Raw genomic sequence first — 25561 nt, forward strand, 5'->3', positions numbered from 1 at the left:
TCGACCCACCACTTAACCTCTACACTTCATCTATAGCAGGTGGGATAGCTTATTTTTAGAAATAGAATATTTTTGAAAATGTGAGTTTAAATTTATACATAATCGTACTTGGGTTCGTGTAGAAAGTCTGTGTATAATAGACGAGGATTTAGTTCACACTGACTTGTTCAGTGGTAACTGAATATTTCCTGTGTTTTGTATGTAAACAAATTATATTGATATAAATTTTTTTATATATTTGGTGGTATTAGTTGTTTCCATGTACAAATACAAAACAAACACACAGATAAACAGGTCATGGAATATTACGTAACATGTAACATGAGAAAATAAATAATATTTATGAGTAAATTACCTAAATAGGAGTTAAAGTTTGTTAAAAGATTTGTAAATTATTTTCAACTTGTTTTTGAGCGAGCTATTATGAAATATATACATAATTTCACCTTACTTAGGACATTATAATATTTTCAGGTTTAATAGCATTTAATAATATCAAACATTTGTGTGGGAGTTGACACACCTTAGTGTTAAGTTGGTAGCCTTGACTTTCAAAAGTAGTATAGTTCTTCAGACTGTTAGTGGATTATTGGATTAATAAGTTTCTTGAATGACATTTCAACAAATCAAAAATCCTCAGTTTAAATAAATTGCTTACAATGTTTACTTCCATGAACCAACTCATAAACCAATTTACCATTTTTCAGTGTTTAGTAAGAATTTACGGAAAGTAAATAAAGTTTGACATAAACTTCATGATGGGTATAGTTAAAAATAACATTATTGATGTGTCTGAAAAAATTGCTTATCAAATTATGCAAGATGACATAATATGAACACAGAGTAAATAAATGTACCTACCATACTGATGTATAACATTTACTTCTTCAGTAAGTATAAAGTAGGGACTAATTATTCCTAATTTAGGCCTACATTGACTTTAGTCAAAACATATTTGAATGCTAAAAGTGGGAGCAGTTATTTTTCGTTTCTAAATGCATTTCAGTTTTACTATAACTAATTTATTAAATTGTAATTCCTTTACATCATTAGTTCAGAAGCATTGTTAAGAATGAAAATGTTGACGTTATTTAGGTAAATAGCTATTAATAGACCTATCTATTCAATGGGGAGAACATAAATTAAATCCGTACTGAAACTGAAATAATGGATAAGAATCTATCATAAATCACGATTATGGTGTTGTGCATTTAACAATAGACTTTCGATCATCCACGTACAACGCTTTTAGGCCTACATCAAAGGATTTTTACACCAAACGGTCCAATTAAATAGTACCGTACTACAGTATCTAATATCACTCGAGAGTTTAAAAGGTGTGTTGTTGGTTTGTTTCATCAAAAAGATTAACTAACGATGTTTGTTTACTAAGCCTCACCTTCATTTGGTTTTTATCACAACACTTTAAACATTTCGTAACTAACATTCGGAACACGCAACACTATACAAAATCGTAATTGTTCAAGCTTCACATAATTAAATCGATAAATCAGTATTCTTGGGGGGAAAAATACGAAATCAAAAATTTTCTGGAAAATATTTGTCAACTTGTACGTTATGAAAAAAGTCCCATTTATAAAATACTTTGTACAGTAATGTGATAAATCACGATCATAGTGTAAAATCAAATGTCAACTTTGGCGATGAAGATAAATAATTTTTTGTATTAATAGTCAAAGGTATAACATACTGAGCTCTTAGTCATTGTATCCAGTCTTCAATTGAATGATTTTATTCATAAGAAAAAAAATATAAATAAGCTAATTAATGAACAAGTAATTTTTGAGTTGCACCTCTAGAAACTTATTGGCTAGTACCATTCTAGTACTTTCGGCAGCCAACAGTATATACGTAGGGGCGCTATTGAGATTCTTGTATTCAATACCTAATTATTTTATGACACAATTTCTATTTACATTTCTCTCACCAAGAAAACCGAAAATAATTACGATTTTTGTTTCAGACAACATGACCACAGAAGAAGTGTGTTCGCAACTGGACAAAATGGATTTGCAAGAAGACGTGTCGAAGGAGAACTGCAAAAACATTTTGCAAACGAAGCATTCCTTGCCGCAAATCACGGTGCAGGAAAACAACAAGATGGAAAACTCGGGAAAGAACGTGTTGGAGATTAACAAGAATTTCCTTCAAGAGAATCGGACGAGGTCTACGCCTACCTCGCCTAGCTTCTTCCGCAGTCAGAGCGTTCAGTCGCGTCCTCCTCGGCGGGAGTCCCCGGTCATTCGGCTGGCGTTGTTCCCCCGGTTGGAGAAGTGCGTGTCGGAGCCGGAAGTGTGGAATGACAAGGGACAGACCATGGAGGAGCCGGGGAAGGTCCAGGGGGAGTCAGCATGTCCGGGCTCCAGGTCGGAGGGGCACATCTCCCACATGAGCGAGGCCGGGGAGAAGACCCAGGAGGAGGTCAGTTATGTTTTAAATGTTCGATTGTGTTGCTTAATCTTAAGACTAGTTTTATTCACTTAGCGAGATTTAGTTAACATCAATAAAAGCAATGAAAGATGTAATAAATAAACGCAACGTCAATTACGAAAGCAAAAAGTTTCGAACGATTCGTTAGTGTCTTGATTCAAAATCCAAGAAATAAAATTGAACTGTTTTTCAATAAACTAAATATGTAGTTAAATTAAGGTCCCAAATAAAGCATATGCTTAATTCAATTTGAAAAAAATAAGAATCATTCAGTAATGATGTGCCAAAAACCTAACAACATAGATATAGGGATTTTATCATCGACAGAGTAGTTAACTTTATGTAGCTTAAATCTACGTATTCCGTTGCTACAATGAGACTGTCATGTCACCACAAGGTAAAGTTAGTTTCTCAGAACAAAGTAAAATTTCGCGTTTTAAAAATTTAGATATTGTATCCATTGAAACCAAAGTAGTGTAGTGTAATTCAAACTGTAGGCAAGAAAACTTCGTCCACTTCACCAAGATTCGGACTGACTTAAAATTAATATATATTTATGTTCATGTTTTAAATTTGCTGTGGTGAAAAAGGATATGCAAGGATGCATAGAAGTGTGTATGGATGGAACAAACAAGATGTTTTTTGGGGAATTGGTTCGTGATCGATTGCCTCAACAACTATGTTGTCAACATGTACTTAGAATTAAATTTATTTGCTTAGTCTACACTTGAATATATAGTTTATTTAAAATATCCCTTAAAACATGACGTAAACAATGCCGACTGGAATTGTTAAGGATTCCTAATTGTATATTAACTTTTGGCCAGAGGAATATACATTTAAAAATCACGTACTCTCACCCGTTCCTTTCATGCTAAACTAGTCATTTATACTCAGTACGGACACAAAAATACAAGAAATACTCTCCATTTTTGTGCACGCTTGGGTAATATTCTTACCCAACTACCTACTAGCGGTCAATTTGTTAAATCTTAATCCATTTGCCTTCGTATTTTCTCTAGTAGTTCAATTCAAAAACCGAAACCGATTGTAATTGAATTGATTGTAATTTTGTAATTGAATCTCTTAACTCTTACAGCAGTTTTATTTGAGGAGTATTCTATTTAATGCACAGGTTTGTCGTGTAGATAGCCTATTAATCCACGGTAGCCAGGCTGGTGCCGGTGAGTCACTTGTACTCCCGGTAGTAAAAACAATTACTACAATAGCAACGAGCACGCAAGTGCAAGTATTGTACTTGATGATGTAAATGACCTTTAGTACACACAACAAGAGAGAATAATATTGTAGAATGTGTGGTAGTTTAGTCAGTAGGGTGGAGTTAAGGTTTGTGGTCGTATTGTTCAGTCTATAAAAATTATTACTTTAGTGTAACTATCATGCCGTCAGCAAAACATCAGTAACCCCCCTAAAATCATTTTCCATGTGATTTATCTGTAGAATGCGTAGAAGACGGAATTTCAATTTTATGGTTCACTTGTCAATAAGCTATTAACCTCAGCTTTCTCGTCAAAGATCCTCTTCTTAAAATGATTTTAGATATACAATAATTTTATTACCCTAGGTACACGTATATTAAAACTTGAAATATGACAAAACTACACGACAGTGTTAAGTACAATTTTGGTTCTACAGCATTACACGACGAATGAATAGGCCTACTGATTTTCCACGCAATTAATTGTTAAATTCACTCTAATTCGTAACTACAGTATTCCTGTTCATTTCAAACCGCAGTGACAACAAGCTACTCTTTGTTGTGAAGTGAAGTGACAGACCAGACAGAACCAACACCTGCTCACTCCCCCCTCTCAACAACTGCAGCTAGATCAGTGTTGCCAGATGAGGGAAACATTCCCTGGCCATTTCCCTCCAATTGTTGTGACATCTGCATCGTTGTCGCCTGCATGTCGTGTTTATTACCTTGTTAGTGTATGAATTTTCTTTCGATAAAATTTAGATTGGCTGACTCTATCAATTTAATTAACGTTGTTTTCAGAAACGATGCACACTATTATCTTGCACTAATGTTATTATTGGTGTGTTCGAAATTCATTTAATTGCATCGTGAAATACACAGACTTAAAAATTCTTCAGGCAAGGTAAATTCTTTCTTTATGACAGTAAATTAAAGTTAATGTGTTGCTAACCTAATATGGACTATGTTGCAAGAGGGACATGTTCAATACGGTACCCAGAATACACCAAAAAAGACCGATAACCCTTAAAATTGTGTGTAATATTTAATAAAAAATTATTCTGGCGTAAACAATAAAATAATAAATCTCCAACATTAATTTCACTGTCCTTAGTATGTTAAACCGTATACTATTATGTATAATATTATTCGCAAAACAACAATAACAAAACTATGGCCATATTTGTTACAAGAAATGTAAGCTTGGAAAATATTTTAGTATCGGTAGTGTTCTGTGACACCTGATCCGTCCAAATATCAATCAAACATCAATAGACTAATAAACACTATTAGATCTCGACGTATAACCAAGTTTCTTTTAAAACTAGGGTTGCTTTCAGAGAGGTGAAAGCCAGTTGAGCGGAACAAACGTGATTTGATATTTGTATAAGTAACTAAATGTAAAAAGTCAAAAGATGTACTAATGCTGGTTTTATTGATTAAAATTATAATAATTCAAATTTGTTTTTAATACATCTTGTTATTCAGATGCCTCTTCCAAAAGTGCATTATGGTAGTTTTGACCAGGAAATTATTACAGCAGTTGGAATCTGGTATTAACATCCAAAAAGAGCATTAAAGTATAAAAAAGAGAAAGGAAATTTAACATTCAAATTCAATTGTAGCCTACAACAAAAACATTGGACTTCATTTTTCACCCTTACAATCGGTTAAAGTAGGCTATATTAAAGTATAAAAAAAACAGTAACTATTAAAAAAAAACCAGTATTAAAAGTATTACAACAGGAGGGGAAATTTGACATTTAAATTCAACTGTGCAACATAAACATTGGTCTTCATTTCAACCCCTGCAATCGGTTAAACTCAGCTTTCTTTGCTAGAAATAATTTATGATTGTTAATACCAAGTATTCGATGGAGGATATGATTGTAATGTAACTGGAATGTAGGTCTTCTACCATTATTAGGACGATTTAGAGACGGCATTTTAATACTGTCCTTAATAATACCATTGGCAATTGGATACAGAAGATTTTGATAAAAAAGCTGCTTACAAATTTAACATGGGGATGGAATGTCTAGTTGTATTGATAGTCAAAGATAAAACATAGGCCTACAAAAAATGTAGGGTTATTTTAATGTAAGACTCAAATGTAAAACACCTTTAAAAGACTAAAATGAACTGAATTATCAATCATGTATTTCAATGTGTAAAAACTGCAAAAAGACTTACTTATTGAACAATAAAATACCCCCGCCGCAGCAAACCTGCCGACTAAGCGAATTTCCATTTGTCTGAATTGATTTTCAGTTAAATATATTTTAATAACATTAGGTTTAACGAGTACCTAGGTTTGCTGCTCCAAGGAAACTAATAAAGTGTGTTTTTGAGTAAAACATTGATAGCTTAGTACAAAATAAATAAATTTGCCAAGTTTGATCAAAATATATCCATAAACAAGCAAACTACAACATTTTACAATATTCTCCATAAGAATAACATGGGAATTTTAAATTTACAATTTTTTTAATTTTCTCCGTTACTAATAATCGAACAAAAATACTTTTATATACTAAATTATTTTTTTTTTTAAGCTCTTTAAAAAGGTCTAAAGAGAAATTGGGAAATTTTGTGTTTTGAGGGTCAAAAGTGAGAAAAACCGATTTTTACCCCATAAAACCCCCCGTAAAGCCCCGTTCCCATGGTCCGATCGTGCTGGTTCGCGAACTCATTCAAGTTTATCCCGCTTTACACCTTTAAACCAAATTTCATCAAAATCGGACAAAAATTACTCAAGTTATCGCGTTCACGGACGTATATATATATATATATATATATATATATATATAAGTCTATATATATATATATATATATATATATATATATATATATATATATACATATATAAAAATTTGAACGAATGGTGTTTTTGGCCTCTGGGGACATCAAAATGAAAAAGTAAATCGGTCCCGGGTCTAGGTCTTACCGTGCCACCTACGGTAATAGCTACTTCCCTATAGGGAAATTCGCTAATAAGATGGCTGAAATGTAGGCCTAAACATAAGTAATAAGTAAACATCGCATTCAGCTGATTTAAGTGAAAACAGAATAATAATAATAAGGGAAGTCATGTCTTAAAAATACAATGTAGATAATATAATTAGAAATTAGTAGCCTACTTCTGGACAGGCCTAGACGATTATCCATACCTTGGTTAAAAGTGTACTTCTATAAGTCCAGGTAATTAATTATTTACTTATTACGGTTGTAACTGGACGTATGTATAGTCCGTGGCTTGGCAATCAAATAACAGTATTTATATAGGATAGGCTACTGTTGTGAACATTTGAAATTACTGAATTGTTATCAAAATACTGTTTCGAAAAACGCAGATTCCATTTTCAGCCGAGCCATTAATTGCCGAACAATTATTAATATTAGAGAATAGTATTTAATGATATACAACTTTTCACATTTCATAAATTATATGTTAGTTTTGCTATGGTCAAAGGTCCAAATCCAAATGTTCTTTTCATTTGGTTTTTATGTAGTAATTTGCTAGAATCATTGACTTTATATAAAGTCAATGCTAGAATACAGTAGATGGTTTGTTAAGACCATATGCAAACATTTTTGAAATCGTTTCCCCGTTTAACCGACTATTCCAAAAGATAAAAATTATATGGTGCAACACAAATAAACAACTCGATCACCTACTTATAACCTACACTTTACCTCCCTAATCTAACTTTACTTCAAAACACTTAAATGTAGTCACGAATACTCATAAACCCCGACCTACCTTCCCCACATGCCTAAATTAGATCAGTGTTCAATCTGCGTTTTATTAAGAAGTGTAATAACTTACTGCACCGTCGATGTAATTCAACATAATATAACCTGTGATGTATTATCGGATTAAATATCGATTTCGATGCGGTTCGATATATCGCTTATTAAATCCTGATTTCTAACATTGGCTGTTTCTAATCAGCTGGCAACACAAATAGGTTCCCAAGAAAGTAGTCACCGGTCCGTATCCCTCCGCTCCTTGTTTATGCTCCGCGCATTGAGAAAGTAGTTCCGTATATTTTCTAGATTTTCAGTGAATTCCGCGCCTTAAAAAAATGTTTTAATGGCATTTTATTGTTTATTAAAATCATAGGAATGGTTTAAAAACGTTTAAAAGAAAAGTCTAGAAAGTTCAGAAATACCTTATGATTCTCTTGTTTACATTTTTCTTGTAAACAAAAAACTGTCATATGGCAACTTTAGTCCCATAAGCCTAATGTTAAAATTTGGAAATTTTAAGTTCGTTTTAAATTGCATTAGCATTATCTAATTGAAATTTGTTTGTTTATTAACCATCTCACTATTAGTCTAAGTAATCTTGTTTAGACCAGGCCGTGGTAGGGGTTGAGTATGCAAAATTATTCGGACGCACTTTCTCTTTTGATTGTTGTCAAGGACACTTTGGACAGTAAGAAAACGCATGTTGCCACGATCGGCGTTGGTCGAGTACCAATATGGCTGCCATCCAAAATGGCGGACCACCTGACTTGACCTTGATCGAGAAAAATTCAAATAACTCCATTGTTTTTCGACAGATTTTGATAATTCTTTTATAGTTGGAAAGAAGAATAATTTGCTTTAAGAGTCTCCATTACACTTATAGTGATATCCCGTTTTAAAAAGTGATAAATTAGATTTTAATAAAGACTTACTTTTAAAACGGATTAAATATACGTTGAGGTGATTATATTTGAGTTTTTACTGACGATATATATCCGAAATCAACCCTGAAGCTGCTTGGGTAACAAAAACGTAATTATCCTTTATCATTTAATAACCAAAATCTAATAATTTGTAATTTAATAATCCATATATTATTAATGTTATTAATTTACAACTAAACACAATTGGAGAAGTTACGTTTTTAAAAAAGAGCTATGCAAGAAAAGTTCGATGTAACAATTGGGTAAACTGCTTTTTTAGGGTAATATCGACCCTGCTGAGTACAAATCTGCGTGTTGCCAAATCGAAATTTGAACCGGAAGTGCCGAATCCAAGATGGCGGCCATACCCTGTTTGCCCCATTACTCTTTTGTTATTTGGCCTAAAATATTGGTTTTAAAATCTGCATGGGGTTTTCTCAGATGCCAAACTGCAATACTCAAAATCTACTTACATCAACTTTTAGGGGCATATATTCCAAGATGGCGTCCCAAAACTCTGTTTTCGCATATCTCTCTTATTAGTTGGCTTAAAATAATAATTTAAATGTCTGCATAGGGGTTTTGGTTTTATTGGAATGCCAAACACATTTCAATACTCAAAACTTAATTACAACAACCTTTGAGGTCATATTTTTCAAGATGGCACACAATATGGACGCCAAAAAACTCTGTTTCCGTATATCTGCCTTGTTTGTTTGTTTGAAATTATTATTTAAACGTCCATAAAGGCTTTTCCTCTGATGCCAAATGGATTGAAACACTCATTATATACTTCCTACGATTGTGTAGGACCTAGGTTCCAACATCGGCCGCCAAAACTTCTGTCCTCGGAAGTCAGAAGAGAACAAGAAATATGAGAAAAAGGCAATTTAAAAGAAAATTAATTGTTAATTGCAATATTTACATTGTAGATAGACACTTGGATAAACAATTGCATCCTAGGTATAATTACAATTATAGTATGCCCCTAATAAAGATCGTGTCTTTACCTAACGACATCTCAGGAGTTGTAGTCACCGTACATTACGTGTTGGAGGCAAGGCTTCCTGATTTTTTATAACACAAAAAAGAAGATGCGTTTGAAGCGCCCCAAAATTATGATGGAAAATATCCTGAGGAAAGTTCCACTGCCAAAAGAATGGAACAATTTTTTAGCACTGAGGAAAACAAATCTGGTCTCGCCCTCTTTATCTCGCAAGAGTCCATCATAATTTTGGGACGTTTGAAGTTGTTGTATCCGGAGATCTCTCACCTGAACAGGTGGACAAAGACGTAACAAGCAGGGATGAGGCTATCACCTTCGTTGTTATGAAAAAAAAACCGTAACCCTAGCCTCCAAAAGGTAATTTACTGTGATTCCTAAGATGTCATTAGGCGAAGACACGATCGTAAGATACTATCCTCAATGGTTTTACAAACTAAATGATTTGTTGTACTGAAAGATTTGAAAACGTTCCATTTGAACGTGTTGGAAAATGCTCATCTTGTCCGACCGGTGAAGATGGACTCCGAGTCATATAGCTGGGGGCTTCACTGACACCAGTACATCCCATCCTTGTGAGATTTGAGTCAGTCCCAAAAGCCTCCACAGATATCCTAAGGTGTAATTGTTTATGAAAGTGTCTATCTACAATGTAAACGCGCAAGAAGAATCGAAAGACTTGCGCCAAATTGTGCTACCGTTCTCGACAATGTTTGACCCTTTTAAATGGTTCATTCATTTTGTTCATATCTTCTTTTAAATATTGCAATTAACAATTTATTTTCTCTTAAATGGACTGTTTCTCATATTTCTTGTTTTCTTCCGACTTCCGAGGACAGAAGTTTTGGCGGCCGATGTTGGAACCTAGGTCCTACACAATCGTTGGAAGTATATAATGAGTGTTTCAATCTATTTGGCATCAGAGGAAAAGCCTTTATGGACGTTTAAATAATAATTTCAAACAAACAAACAAGGCAGATATACGGAAACAGAGTTTTTTGGCGGCCATATTGTGTGCCATCTTGAAAAATATGACCTCAAAGGTTGTGGTAATTAAGTTTTGAGTATTGAAATGTGTTTGGCATTCCAAGAAAACCCCTATGCAGACGTTTAAATTATCATTTTAAGCCAACTAATAAGAGAGATATGCGAAAACAGAGTTTTAGGACGCCATCTTGGGTGTCATCTTGGAACATATGCCCCTAAAAGTTTATTTAAGTAAATTTGGAGTATTGCAATGTGTTTGGAATCCGATAAAACCCCTATGCTAAATGTTAAAACTATTATTTTAGGCCAACTAAGAAGAGAGATATGCGTAAACAGAGTTTTGGGACGCCATCTTGGAATATGTGTCCCTAAAAGTTGATGTAAGTATATTTTGAGCATTGCAATGTGTTTGGAACCTGAAACCCCTATGCAGATTTTAAAACCAATATTTTAGGCCAAATAACAAAAGAGTAATGGGGCAAAAAGGGTATGGCCGCCATCTTGGATTCGGCACTTCCGGTTCAAATTTCGATTTGGCAACACGCAGATTTGTACTCAGCAGGGTCGATATTACCCTAAAAAAGCAGTTTACCCAATTGTTACATCGAACTTTTCTTGCATAGCTCTTTTTTAAAAACGTAACTTCTCCAATTGTGTTTAGTTGTAAATTAATAACATTAATAATATATGGATTATTAAATTACAAATTATTAGATTTTGGTTATTAAATGATAAAGGATAATTACGTTTTTGTTACCCAAGCAGCTTCAGGGTTGATTTCGGATATATATCGTCAGTAAAAACTCAAATATAATCACCTCAACGTATATTTAATCCGTTTTAAAAGTAAGTCTTTATTAAAATCTAATTTATCACTTTTTAAAACGGGATATCACTATAAGTGTAATAGAGACTCTTAAAGCAAATTTCTTCTTCTTTCCAACTATAAAAGAATTATCAAAATCTGTCGAAAAACAATGAAGTTATTTGAATTTTTCTCGATCAAGGTCAAGTCAGGTGGTCCGCCATTTTGGATGGCAGCCATATTGGTACTCGACCAACGCCGATCGTGGCAACATGCGTTTTCTTACTGTCCAAAGTGTCCTTGACAACAATCAAAAGAGAAAGTGCGTCCGAATAATTTTGCATACTCAACCCCTACCACGGCCTGGTCTAGTTAAGTTTAGCTGAAATGTGTTCTGCCGTTATTGAGTGATGTTGCTTTATTTGTTGCATTGAAGTTGATCCCAAAGAGCTACGCTCGCTTCGCTCGCTCCGCTCAATTACTGTATCAATCACAATTTGCAAGGGAAATTAATAACCGTACGTACATTTGGAAATATCCAAAATTCCAAAATTCCAAAATCCAAATGATAAACTTTCCCTTTTGAATGAACTGTTTCAAAATAATTCACACTGGCTGATAGATTCGTATCGAGTTTTCTCTCGTCGTTTTACGACTCCAGCGCACTCTGGAGAATCGAGTCAAGTTTTACTTTTCATTTGTCGGTTCCATGGTGGACTTTTATGTCAAGGAGAGCCGTTTAGAAGAATTTACGATATAGAGGGAGGGTTCGCAAGGGGAGGTTTACGATTTGGTCACCCTCGTTATTGTGTCAAATCCGCCTTATCAGCCTCTTCGTCACACGCGTCAAAACAGCTGACGCGAACTGTTGCAAAACTAAGTTTTTCCTTTGTCTTCAGGAATTCATTCCGTTTGTTGACAATGCAGATTTATTATGTTGTGTCGCATAAGCACTGTGTGTAAGTGTTTTAAGCTGAATATGAAGAATATAATGAGTTGTTGACTATAAGTTCATACTTCATAATAGATAATAAAAGAATTAAAAGTGAAGTTCTTGTGACAGCCCTCTCAGACCACCACGCCCAGTTAGCTTCCATAAACTGTTCACTAAATGACAGAGATAATCTAATAAAATATAAATTTTCCAGAGAATTTAATAATAATACAAAGCAATACTTTAAGCTATTACTTAAGCAACAGAACTGGATATCAGTGTACAACGCAACAACAATGAATGACAAATTTTCCAATTTTGAAAGCCAGTTACGCCACATATTTGAAATAGCATTTCCATTGAAAAGAAAGAAAGTAAAAGAAAGGAAAAACACAGGTCGTGTAGTTTTAGACAAAGAAATGTGCCAAAAAAGGACAGAAATGATTGACCTATACAACAGAACAAAAGATCTTCCCTCCGAACATTACATGAGACAATATTATTTAAGAATAAAATCCAATTTTAGAAAACTTGTGAGGCAAAAGAAATCTGAACTGTATTTATGTAAAATAAACCAGGCAGAAAATAAAAGCAAGGCTATATGGGATACAATTAATGAAAATAAAAATGGAACAAACAAACAATTTAAGGAACCCCACCTCCTCGATGAGAAAGGTTATTTAATCACAGATCCACAATTAGTAGCTGATCGATTTAATAATTTCTTTGTTGAGATTGGCAGCCAGTCAAATAAAAAGGGCACTAACAGCTGTACAAGGCATGTGTCAAATTCCCTCTTCCTTTGCCCAACAACTGAAAAAGAAGTTGCAACTGAGATAAGGTTGATGAAAAATAAGAGTTCAGCCGGCACAGATGAAATATCCCCAAGGCTATTAAAAGAAATAGGTGATGTAATCTTGACACCTCTAACTCATTTAATTAATTCGTCTTTTATTTCTGGTCAGTTTCCTGATACTCTAAAGCTTTCTGTTGTTAAGCCTATATATAAAAAGGGGGATGATCGTCTGTGCGATAACTACAGGCCAATATCAATTGTATCAACGTTTTCCAAACTTTTTGAAAGATTATTCCTAAAAAGATTGCTGGAATTTCTACATAAAAATAACATACTCACCAGTAAACAGTTTGGGTTCGTAAAAAACAGGTCGACAACAGACGCAATTTATCACCTTGTATCGACTGTGGTCAGCGCACTGGATAGAGGTGAGAAAGCTTTGGGATTCTTCTTCGACCTGACCAAAGCATTCGACACAGTGGATCATGACCTTCTCAAGCAGAAGTTGCACTCTTATGGAATTAGAGGGCTGTCACTACAATGGATCTCGTCTTACCTTGCCAACCGAAGTCAATATGTGGAGGTGAAAGCAGTGGATAGCACTGGGTGTCTACGCCCTCACAGATCCTCTACTGGCACGATCGTCAGTGGAGTGCCTCAGGGGTCGGTTCTTGGTCCGGTACTGTTCCTCTTCTTTATTAACGACCTCCCATCAGTTGTTCAAAAGGGTGAAATATGTCTTTTTGCTGACGACACCTCTCTCGCTGTCTCCAGCCCAAACCGACTCGAACTAGACATGTGTGCCTTTATACAAGCCAGTTGCTTGTTGCAGTGGTTCGACGAAAATCTCCTCAAAATACATCCAACAACAACTCAGCTCGTTGAATTCTCAATTAGGAAAACCAAAAACAAACAAAATATTATTTTGGACGACACTGAAACTGAAACCACTGCTCAAGTAAAATTCCTGGGTTTGTTGTTGGACGAGAACTTGTGTTTCAAACCCCACATTGATTCTGTCTGTAGAAAGATCAGTTCAGGAATTTTTCTTCTGCGCCAACTAGCAAAATTTTCAAACAAAGATGTACTTCTTACTGCTTACTACGGTGTACTTTATCCACACATGATATATGCAGTTGCACTATGGGGAGGTGAAAGCACAAGAACCCATTTCCTTTTTCGCCTTCAAAGGAGAGCTATCAGAATAATTCACGGCCTTCCCTACAAACAAACTTGTAGAGCTGTATTTAAATCATCCGCAATTCTAACTTTTCCCTGTATTTACATTCTAGAAGTCCTCACTTTTCTGAAGTCAAATTATTCTCATTTCCACACCACAACCACCCACTCATATCTGCTTCGCAATACTTTCAATCTGAGAATTCCAGCCCATTCAACCACATTCTTTGAAAGACATCTAAACTATAATGCCATCAAACTGTTCAATGCTCTCCCACTTCAAATCAAGTCCACATCAGATCCGGGATGCTTCAAAAGGCACTTGAGGTCATTTCTCGTGGGTAAAGGCTACTACAGTGTCCGCGCCTTTCTCGCTGACGGACAGTCCTAATAAATTTTAATTATTTTAAAAGTTAGTTAATAGTTATTTTTTAGTAAATTTGACTTGGCTAATGCATTTGTAATGTTAATCTTGCTAAATAAATGAGTTATTGAGTTATTTTGTCGCAATAACAGCATAACTTTTAAAGCCCCCTTATACAAGTACCCCCCTTATATAAGTTACAAGTTACAAGTTACAACTTGTAACTTATAATTTCCATTAGATTTGCATTGGGCGATCAGCTGATTTACTAATAATATTAGTTTGTAATTTATTATGAAATGGGCCCCTGGTCCCTAATATCTGCGAAGCGGTCTATATGATGTGTTATGCAATGCAAAGCGTGCTGGAGCGAAATTAGGGGTAACAAGAGCCCAATTATTGTTAAGGCTGGTTATTATTGTTCTTGATTGACAAGCAAAATATAATAGATGATTTTACCATATACGATACGATATTTGTGATTAATAGTGGTCATGTGATTATATATCGACGACGCCTTTTAAGAACTGCACCACTCCCTTTTGCCCTTTCGTGGCCACCACCAACCCCGATGCACAGAATAAAATCCGTCCCTGCTTATATTATCACGAAATGACCAGCACTCCTTGTGAAACTGTCTGTGAAAGAGGGTAAAGTAAGATTTCCTTATTGCATTCGTGAGCAATTCATTTACCATTAAATTAACAAGTGTAATCAAATTATTCCATAAAATTTAGATTTAACAACCTATTACTTAATTTTATGGAGACTTAATAAATTTATAGGTAGTTAAGAAGAATATAAAACCAAGTGCTCCTAATTATTGCCTACAATGAAAAATTGGTTAGCATTATAAAAAGAATTTGCTACCAGCGTTTTACTACATTTGTCACTAAACATTTAACACATAAAAAACAATTTAAAATCAAGCCACAGTTGTTCGTTACGATACTATAATTACTGGAGTTACGATCACAGGTTAGGTAACGTATGTGAACTTTTGGCGGTATTTTCCCTTCCGTATTCTCAGCGCACAGAGTATAAAATAATGACGTTCGTCAGGAGGTGAACGGGAGTTCACAGAGTAATAAGATGATATCCTCTCCTCGCCCCCCGAGCATAGAGTAATAAGATGATGTGCTGTTCGCCTTCCCTGACGTGACGCAAGCATCATGCCCAAATTGGGACGAAATGTGATTAATTCTCCCCATCAACGGCAACCCAGTTAGCTTCTTACCAAACTCTCCCGCGCATCGAGTTGAGAGCGACCCAAATTTACTTGGTAATTAACCTTTAAAAGTGATACTTGCGATGGACTTACTGCGGGTATTTTAACTTTAAATTCAGAAATAGATCTTAACCTCTCCAACTTAAAATGAAAACACAATGGTTGTAAATGAATCAATGAAGTCATCGACTTTTCAGAACCTACTAATTTGTGTCACATGGTTGATAATGTTTAGAAACTGATAACATGGACACCTTGTACATTTGACGTTCATAATTAATTTTATTAAGCAGGTGTGTGCCTCTTTGTCGAGTAAGATTACTCTAGATACGTCCAAACTTGGGATCCTTATTGTTTTTGTGTCTCGAGCTATTTGCTACATTAACTAATATAGAATCACCGTAACTTTCGTGAAATTAACCCACAAACATCATACGACTTGTTTAGTTATAAAAAGTCCACTATAACAAGTTTGTTATAGTCCAGATGTGCTTAAGTTTCATATGATGCAAAATGTCATTGTGTGCCATGTATAAATAAATAAATAACTTCTTGATAACATCTTTACTTTCCGTAAATAAGTAGTGAATTACTTTACAAAATTCACCAAACTCTAGAAATTCGCATTATTGAAAGGTTTCCTACAACGAGGATATTTTTATAGTTTACCTTAGATGAACTAATGTGATTGTATTTAAGTTAATCTATGATTTTTACTGTACTCTCATTTGAGTATCGATTTATCATAAAATACATAAAAAGAGAGTTACGTTTGTAAATAGTTTTTAAAATACCCTCGCAGTCACCGTAAATTTTGTAACGGATAACATTACATACAGAGCATCCATTGATGATTAAGACACTCTAGTCATTGATGGTCTATATATTAGATTTACTTCCATTAATTGGCTACAACAACAATTATTTATTACCCTTATCGTCTATCGAAGTCCTTGTCGGTCAGTTGATAGAGCCTCAAATCTTAAAATTTATAATCTATTGTTCCTGTGAAGTCACAAGAGATAAATTCTAAACACGTGTTGCCAATAAGCGTGAAATGAATGAATTAAGTAACAACAGTAAAATAAGGTAACAATAAGAAGTCCACTTAGTGTTAACAATTTCATTATTGGCATGTGAACTAGTATTGAACTAATTGTGTGGGGACAAGTGATATTTCCAAAACACATAATAACAATTTATACAATATAATATGTATGACATAATAAAAGCGGCCATAAAACAAAGGGATATTTGTTTTTATTTTTACCTTTTTTATAGATGCTTTGTTTTAGAATATGTTGAAGAAAATTTCACTTCCCATAAAACAGTAAGATTTTTTTACCAGAACGTCGATTTCGACAAATTTAAATGGTTAGTCTATGCATGCTTATAGCATGCTAACGGATATATATACATACTGTATATAAATTTGAACGGATAGTGTTTTTTCGTTTGCTCCCACTATCTCCGCGTTCCGCCACCTCCAAACCCAAATCTGTCTGAGTAACCCTTATAATCCCGTCACTGCCTGCGTTGGTAGCTGTCATTGCAGATTGAATTTTGTTAGTGAGTTAATAATTTTACCACGATTAATAAATTTTTTATATTATTCAATATATTTTTTATTGAAGCCCCGTGGATGGAAGATTTAATGAAAATTTAACCCGTGGGTTAGGTTAGGTTAGGTTAGGTTTGGTTAGGTTAGGTTAGGACAGAAAGTCTTAACGCAGGTAGTAACCGAGGATTATAGGGGTCACTCTGAAATTCGGAGGTGGCGGGACACGGAGGTGGCGGGACGCGGAGATAGCGGAAGGTAACCGTGTTTTTTGGCCTCCAGGGATCTCAAAATGAAAAAGTAAATTGGTCCTGGGTCCACTCTTACCATGAGTAATTGTGTACCTACTACGGTAATAGCTTATTCCCCATATGGGAAATTCGCTAATAAATAATTAGTTGCAATGCTATTGTTAGCGTCACATGAATTAATGATTTTAATGACAAGGTTAGTAAGTTCTGTCCCCCCCATTGAGTATACACGTAACTATCAAAATAGGGATATCTGGGAAAGCAGTAGGGAAATTTCGCGCTGTAGTGTTGCCAGAAGCTCCCGCCACGGTCGCCATTCAATTTGCTTCCATCGCACAGAAAGTAACAACACGAACGCAGATGTTTGTTTACTTCTAATAGAAACGCGATATACGTCGTTGCTGATTCAACTATACAATTCGTGAATTTGGATTTAAGTTAATATTCGTAATCGTTAACTATCCTAAGTTAAAAATATTCTACAATAGAGTTCGTGGAAAGTTAAACTGAAAATTCGATTGTTTGAGGTTATAACAGTGTAAACAACCAGTCGTGGCAGTGTGTGGCGTCTTGAAGGAACGGTTTTAATTATTTGTGCTACAATAGTGACTACGTCCTCTTATTCCGGAGGACACATCTCTTCAAAATTAAGGTAAACATAATTTCCATTTAATTCACACCCTGTAAAAAGTGCTGTTTAGAAGACATGCACAGCCTTCTGCTTTAACGTTTTAATCTTATGTGCTGTGCGGCAAGTGCGGATGTGCTATTATAAGTTAAAAGCTACTTCTCTGGTGACGATAAATAAGTTGGCATTATTAAATTACTGTAATCCATACCGAACTTCTATGGTGTAGTTTCAAATCATACTAAACGGTAAACCATAGACTAAGGGAGTATGTTTTATCTATGGTTAAACTTACTAACTTATCTTATTGATGTCAATATGCCACCCGTTAACCACATTTTAGGTCTTCTTTTTATTAGCTTACCTTAAGAATTGTAGGAAATCCAAACAAACTAAGATAAATAGGATAACTAAAAACCTGTCGACTGGTTGAAATTAATAGCGAAATTAGTTAAAGCTTTGACTATCAATACAAGTAAGTTAGGTCTTTTTGAACACAAAGTGTCAACATGCCTGCCTAACTAACTTATTCAAGATAAGTTATATTTATATTTTTAAATTTTATAATGTTGTAGGCCTAACTTAAATGTTGTAGATTAAGGCAACTGACTTATCCAGTAGGCCTACCTAATTAAAAAGGCATCATCAGGCATAAAGGATCTAGCCACAAGCTGATAAACTAATGAAATGGTCCCCTTATAAGTGGGATGAAGAGTTGCCTGTCTCATCAAGAAAATAAGATTGCCTTCAAAAGTGTTTTAGTTATGTGCACTTTAACTTAATTTAACTTAAACAATAGGTAAACTTAATTAGTAAAGTCTTAAGTTATGGCTTCGACTATCAATACAACTATTTTTAGATATTCCATCCCCATGTTAAATTTGTAGCCAGATTTTTTTTAATCAAAATCGTAGTTGATGTGAGCCACCTCCAGATTGTGCTGATCTAAATTACTAAATTCTGCCGAACACACAACCTTTTTAACCAAGTCAAACATATGTATCCAATAGTCAATGGTTATGGTTTCTGCAAGTTTTCACATAAGTTACTTCCTTTCCTAACAAGCCTCAATTAAGCCTAAGTTAATTTGTTTTAACCTACGTATACAAAATTGTCATTTAAGTTAAACAGAGACTAAAAAGTGAACCTTAATAAGTTGGTAGTTTTGAGTTTGAAGCGAGGGGAACATGATGCAATCTAAGATTTCTAACTACCTTATAAAAAAAACTGTTCTGTGTCTTACTGCAAACTGTTGTCCTATAGCTAAATTTCAGTAGGTATTCTATTACAAGTTTTACATGGCTTGTGAATACTTAACTTGTAGCCTACTTAAGTTTACTAACTTTAATAGCAATAATGTATAAGTTATATGTTCTGTATCATCAATTGATTAAAACCAGAATCAGCCTACCAACATTGATATCATCACACCAAATTATACCATAGGACCACAATCATGTATTTGTACCACGAATAAACAGAAAAGTAGTCATTCCTGTTTAAAAGTTTGAACAGATTAGATCAAGTTGCCTTAAAGTCCATAAAACCTTCACAAAGTCAAAGTAAAACCAAGAAAAAATTGTTCATAAATATTTCCAAAAATTAGCATGGAGTTTTAACTTTTTGTAGGTCTTACAAAATATCACAGGCATCTACAATCAATACAGTATGTTTCATTAAAATAAATATCCCATATGCCGATAACTTCCAGGCATGGTTAATTTAGTTTATTTTATAGGCCTATGCTTTAACTTAGTTTTGTTTAATTTAATAAGGCCTGTGAGCACATTTTAGCAATTTATAAAAAGTGAGTAACTTACTTGGGTATTTTTCATTATTTTTGTTTTCTGTATTATGTACGTAGCCCAAATAATGACCCTACTCCATACAGAACCATACGGTGTACCGATATAGCCTAGGAGAACAAGTGCTCAAGTACTATCTGATATATTCGATATATTCACAAACATTCTGTAATTTATTAAAATACGATTAATTGGTGATCAATTTCGACTAGTGAACCCGGCCATTTAATCATATTGTCCTTGTCCAAGTAATAAAACCGTAGCATGCTAACAGCTACAGCAAGCCAGTATCACATATCATGTAGGAAACTTACAGCATCTTTTGAAAGGTAAAAGAAATCGTTGTCCATGTTAAGTGGAATAGTCAATAGGAGTGTCCAATGGTTGATTTGCTAAATTATTGGATTCCAAGCTGCATTGCAATCTATTATTGACACAGTGGCGAGATGATAAACTAAATATCCACTAGTATTTTATCCACATCTATAGTAGAGGCAAAAAACAAAATGAGATTGATCCAAAAATCTGTGGTTGGTAGAATTATCATAGATACCGTAGTTAAACGCCTACCGTACTGAGCTGTTAGCTCAAACCATATATTTACAGGATTCTACTCTTTGTTATGTGCTCGAACCTAAAACCTGGATTAGGCCCTACCTAAAACCTATTCTGTGCTGTCACTGAACCATAAACTACGTCCTATAAATTACAATCATTTCACAAAACTGTATCGAGTGAAGGTAAATCGAATGTTTGAATCGAGCGCGCATTGTACCGAACGCGGAAGTGACATTAGACAAAGACGGCGATAGCCACTTCATCGTATATTCAAAGGTGTGAAAGTACGAGCAGTGAGCTGAGCAGTCCAAATATGATTCGGTCCGGTCACACTTGACTTCACCAGTCATCAGCCAGTTGTAGTTATTACGACTCACGATCGTCGAGGAAGCGGAAATATCCAGTCTTGTTTCCCCCTTTCCTTTCAATTTCGACGTTGTTACCTAAAAACTAGCGTGAAAAGGATATGGCAAATAATTGTCTGAATCTAGTAGAGCGTTGATGCATTTAATGGCCAAAGAAACGTTATGTTAAATCAAAAATCTTGAGGGCATAGGCTTAAAATTTCATTAATTAGTAGGGTTATTTTATATAGAACCTTTGAAAAAACTAGACAGTCTTATTACCATGTCAAAGTTGTCTTAAACCTTTTAAATAAACATGGCCGTAGTTGAATTGAACCGCCGATAATATCTTGGTGTCAATTAGACCTACAGTTTACCGACGTAAGTAAGTACCGTTTAACATTTTTTAATTGTTAGCTCTTCATCCGGCACGGCAACAAATGCAGTACGAGAGCAGCACATTCTATTACAGTGTGTTCTATTTAATTTTTATGGATACATCTGGTTTACATAGATGAAATGTCTACTTCGGTATAACAACGATGATTGAAATATAATAATCAAATAAAAATAATAATAAAATAAAAATATTAATATTATGCATACCGTTGATATTGTTATTTATATCTTCAAACCAACCCCCTCTGACGAGCGACGACGATTCTGACGTGGGGGTATCGCCATTAGATTAATCGCGTATTCAAATGCTATTGATGAAATATGTATAATCTGCCGAAAAACTACGGTAGGCCCGTCGTAGGCATACGCTTTATACAGACATTTAATTAGCTTAAAAACATTTACTCAACACATGCACATGATTCTGTAATTTTTTATTGACAATTGCTATATCCTTAGAAACATGATGATTGTATGATTATTTTAAGTTTCATTTGACCCGTACAAAATGACGCAATTTTGACACTTCAAGCGAAATGCTACTTTCGCTCGCATTTACGATTAGTTTTTTTTTACCATTCAACACATAACATTACGTATACTTAATGAAACGTACGGTTTAAAAGAGTTTCACGTTTACAATATTGTTAAATGTGATTGGTTAGATCTACTCAAAGAAACATATGAATTAGGTTGTGACAAATTACATCACCTCAACACGTTTTACATGTTTTTACTTCTTAAACTTTGTTCCCCTAACAATATTAGGAAATTTAAATGTATAAATCACTATTCCTTTTTTGTGTTTGCAGATTCGCGGTGCACGTCTGATTTAATTAAAAATAATTCATACATAACGATATTACAGTTTTATTTCTATCCCTACAGTAGAACAAACGTAATAAGAATATGGTCAAGTTTGGTATAATTTTACTTATTTATTCATGGACTTTTGGCTCGTACAGATAAAAATGTAAAATTCCGCCCCGCACAAAAAAGTTAATAAGTGCACTAGGAGTGTAACTAGGTGACTAATTATGGAAACAGCTGCTCAAGAAGTGAGCGAGCAAGGGACGGTCCCGGCTCGGTCGCAGGTAGTCAAGGGTCCAGACGCCAAGTTAGTGTATACAGAGAATAAGTACAGTGCCGTAAAGTCATGCTTGAGCGAAAAAGGCGCCTATTCATTCTGTTATAACCGAGTTTCTTTCACCGATCAAATTTTTACCTATCGTATTTTACTTTATATAAGTTGGTTGAGAGATAGACATTTAGGAATACCTAGTCTTTGCAAGCCAACAAAAACAATTTCAACTACACTCGGTATAAGCAAATATTTGAATTTCTAAAATACCACTACATAACACAAGATCGCGTTTCGGCTCTCCCCAGTTTGCTGCAATTTGGAAAACAAATCCCATTTCGTCAATGATAATCCGTGGCGAATGCCATATTGGCTGGTTTGGTCTGGAGAGATGAAGGATAAGAGGTATCATTACGGTGATAGCGTGAGAGTCGATTCTCCTCCTCATACACGACTGTGGACTGTAGTAGACGGTGGTCAGCAAACAAGGAGGTGAGGATAATACGGGAGAGCATCACTGACTCTCTCTTCCTCTCTCCGTCCAGGAGAGAACTCTTGGACCTGGAAGAAGGAGAGCTTTCTGAGAATTAAAGAATTGGAAGAAATATATCCTCACGTGTTTGAGTGTGATGGGAAGCGAGAGCGAGAATTATGATTTTAAAATAAACTTTATAACCAGGAAAAGGGATGAAAGAAAATAGGGAGAAGGAAACATACCGATGGTCATAGTGCTTTCGGTACCAGGTGAGGGAAGATGTGTTAGCGGGTATCTAGAACAGTGCCTGATTTGGATCAAAGGAAATAAACCTCTAAAAGGAGGATTGTTCAGAAAAACGGCCTGATGAATAAGTCTCCTCAGGGATAGCCAAATTATTGTCTCTTTACATACTCCGCAACAAGTCGTAAATAATAAATACGTTTCCCGTAATGCATTGAAGTGAACTCGTATCTTTGGGAGCCTTCGTTGCTGTTTGCGATTTCGGAAACAACGGGTACAAACTAGTATTCTCGATAGGGCAGCAAATGCATACGCAGCGATGAAGTGTAAAAACCCACTAAAAACTTCCTCTTTTCTCACCTACTACATGGGAAGTGTTTATTCCATTACGCCAGACTGGGCCTGTTTTGATGTTACGCATTCAGAGCCAACACCTTTCTGGCATCTTGGTTATCTGATTTCTTTGCAACCTCTCGAAATACAGGTTCTTCTTGTCATGGCTATCATCACCAACACGTGTTTTATTAACTTTCAGCTACACTGTTGGATGTATGATTATTTTTTCTAAATGGAACTGGATTTTAAGGATAAGTCCTTACAAATTCTATCAAATCAAGGATGGGGATGATTTGAACACCCCCAAAAGTTTGACACACTTAGATTTGATACATGTTTTTGTAATTGGTATTCAGTGTTTTTTGTTCTTGGTCTTGCCTTTTTATCTCTTTAATGCACTGCGTCTGTGGTTTTTACCGTGCCGCAATAAATATGCGGCTGCTAAATTCGCATGCGGTTTGGAACTTGCGGTGCCGCAGGTTTTATACCACTGGTAGCACTGACAGGTTGCGGCCCGCGCCGCAGAGCATACAAGGGCACTTTGAGCACAGAAAATATACTACTTTGAGCCAATGTACCTACAGCCGGATAAAAGCTGCGTTTCCCAAGTCCGCCGCACTGTACTGACGGGCCGCAACTATTGAGCATACAGTGCATAAAAGCACCAATTTGAGTTCATGTACTCATAAAATCGCAGCGTCTACCGCAGTTGCATAAGAGGGGCCCTAAAGACATCTCTGTTAAATATTTCCTTTCTTAAACAATTTAAAATTCTCGTAAGTATTTCTATTCTTGCCATTTAAATCACGATCCCCAATCCTCTACCTTGATTGGTTGGCTACTTTCCCCAACTTCACAGTTAATTTGGAGGGAATAGAAAATCCACCGCTCCTGTTACTTCAAACAAGGAAGTCCCAGAAGTGCCTACTCGTTTAGAATGATTCCTAAAGACCGTAGTTGCTTCGGTAATTGGGCGGATCATGGAAAACGGTTCGTCCAGTGAACCAGGAAAACCTCTCAGCAGCTAGTCCAAACTTTCTACTTTGGTAAGACGAAATCCTTCAACAGAGCAATTAAGGCCAGTCTTCTTTAACCCAAATAAGTTCTTGCACGTTTTGTTTGTATCGCACGGCGTATAAATAATGCAACAGCTTTTGTAGCTTGCCCATGGACAATTCACGTTGTATGGGAGAAGGATAAACTGGATAAATACATCTACAATAGGTAATTTTGGCGCGTGGTCTTGTTCATGTTCTTTTATCAGGGAAACGGAAGCCTGGCGAGCTCTGGCCCTAATCCGGGGTCGAACCCTTTTACGCTTCATTAGGCTTCAGTTCGCACACCAACTAGCTTTCCCCCAAGAATACCTCTCTCCCCAAAAAGTACCTGACCCGTGGGTAAGAGAGGAGGATGACTTTGGTGCCCGGGGGGGGGAGGGGTGCAAAGGGCAATGGCTTTGGGGAGGAAACACTTTCGTTACTGAGGGCAACTGATGGGATAGTGACCTTCCTAGAATTGAATTCTTATTGTTGAGATATTAAGTTAAACAAATGTATTGCAGCCAATTCTTTGAATCACTTGAGTAATAGCATAAAGACGATTCAGGTAATGAGCTAGCTATTTCCGTCTTAAACTTTAGCATGAGTAATATATGGATGGCTCAGGAGATTGCCAAATAGTTACTAATACATAGTTGTTTCTAGCCTTTATATTTTCTGCTCCCTTAGTGCACTGTTTTATTTTACAATAAAAACCAATAACTTAGCTGTGTTTTTTTTTGGAATTTTATCATCACTTCATTATTATTGTATATTTGTTATTGTGAATTTTGTTTTATATAATTTATTATATATTTAGTCAATCAAATTCATAAGAACAATAAATAGTTTTATATACCTTGTTGAGTTCATAATAAAAGTATCTTTAATTTTGGCCGCATTTAAATAATGGTGATTAAATTTGAAACAATAACGTAGGCCTAGTAACTAGTGTTGCATATACAACATTCGGTTGTGAATTTTCTTGTGCTTTGCCTTGAAACAAAAATTAGTTATATATGAGCGGTCTCTGGAAGATCACGCGGGTTTGGATGAATAGTTTAATGATGCCTATTGATTTGTTTCTATTGTTTCAGTACAAATTGATCAGGTTGTTAAGCGAATTTCTTATTCAAAGGTATAGGATATTAGCTATTACCGGAGATCTCGTTGAAAGACTCCCAGGACCGATTTACTTTTTCGT

General features: G+C 35.2%; 1 protein-coding gene across 1 annotated transcript in view; it reads left to right on the forward strand.

The window, feature by feature from the left end:
* Positions 1–25561, forward strand: part of LOC128995277 (uncharacterized) — an 81132-nt gene continuing 55571 nt past the window's right edge. The window contains exons 1-2 of the mRNA XM_054420239.1: positions 1–39; positions 1985–2442. Of these exons, the coding sequence (XP_054276214.1) occupies positions 1990–2442 (453 nt within the window). The 5' untranslated portion in view covers positions 1–39; positions 1985–1989. The remainder of the gene's footprint in view (positions 40–1984; positions 2443–25561) is intronic.

Source organism: Macrosteles quadrilineatus, unplaced genomic scaffold, assembly GCF_028750875.1.
Source record: "Macrosteles quadrilineatus isolate MER2022 unplaced genomic scaffold, UCM_ALF_1.0 Scaffold_5__1_contigs__length_97177068, whole genome shotgun sequence".
NCBI classification, from domain to species: Eukaryota; Metazoa; Arthropoda; class Insecta; order Hemiptera; family Cicadellidae; genus Macrosteles; species Macrosteles quadrilineatus.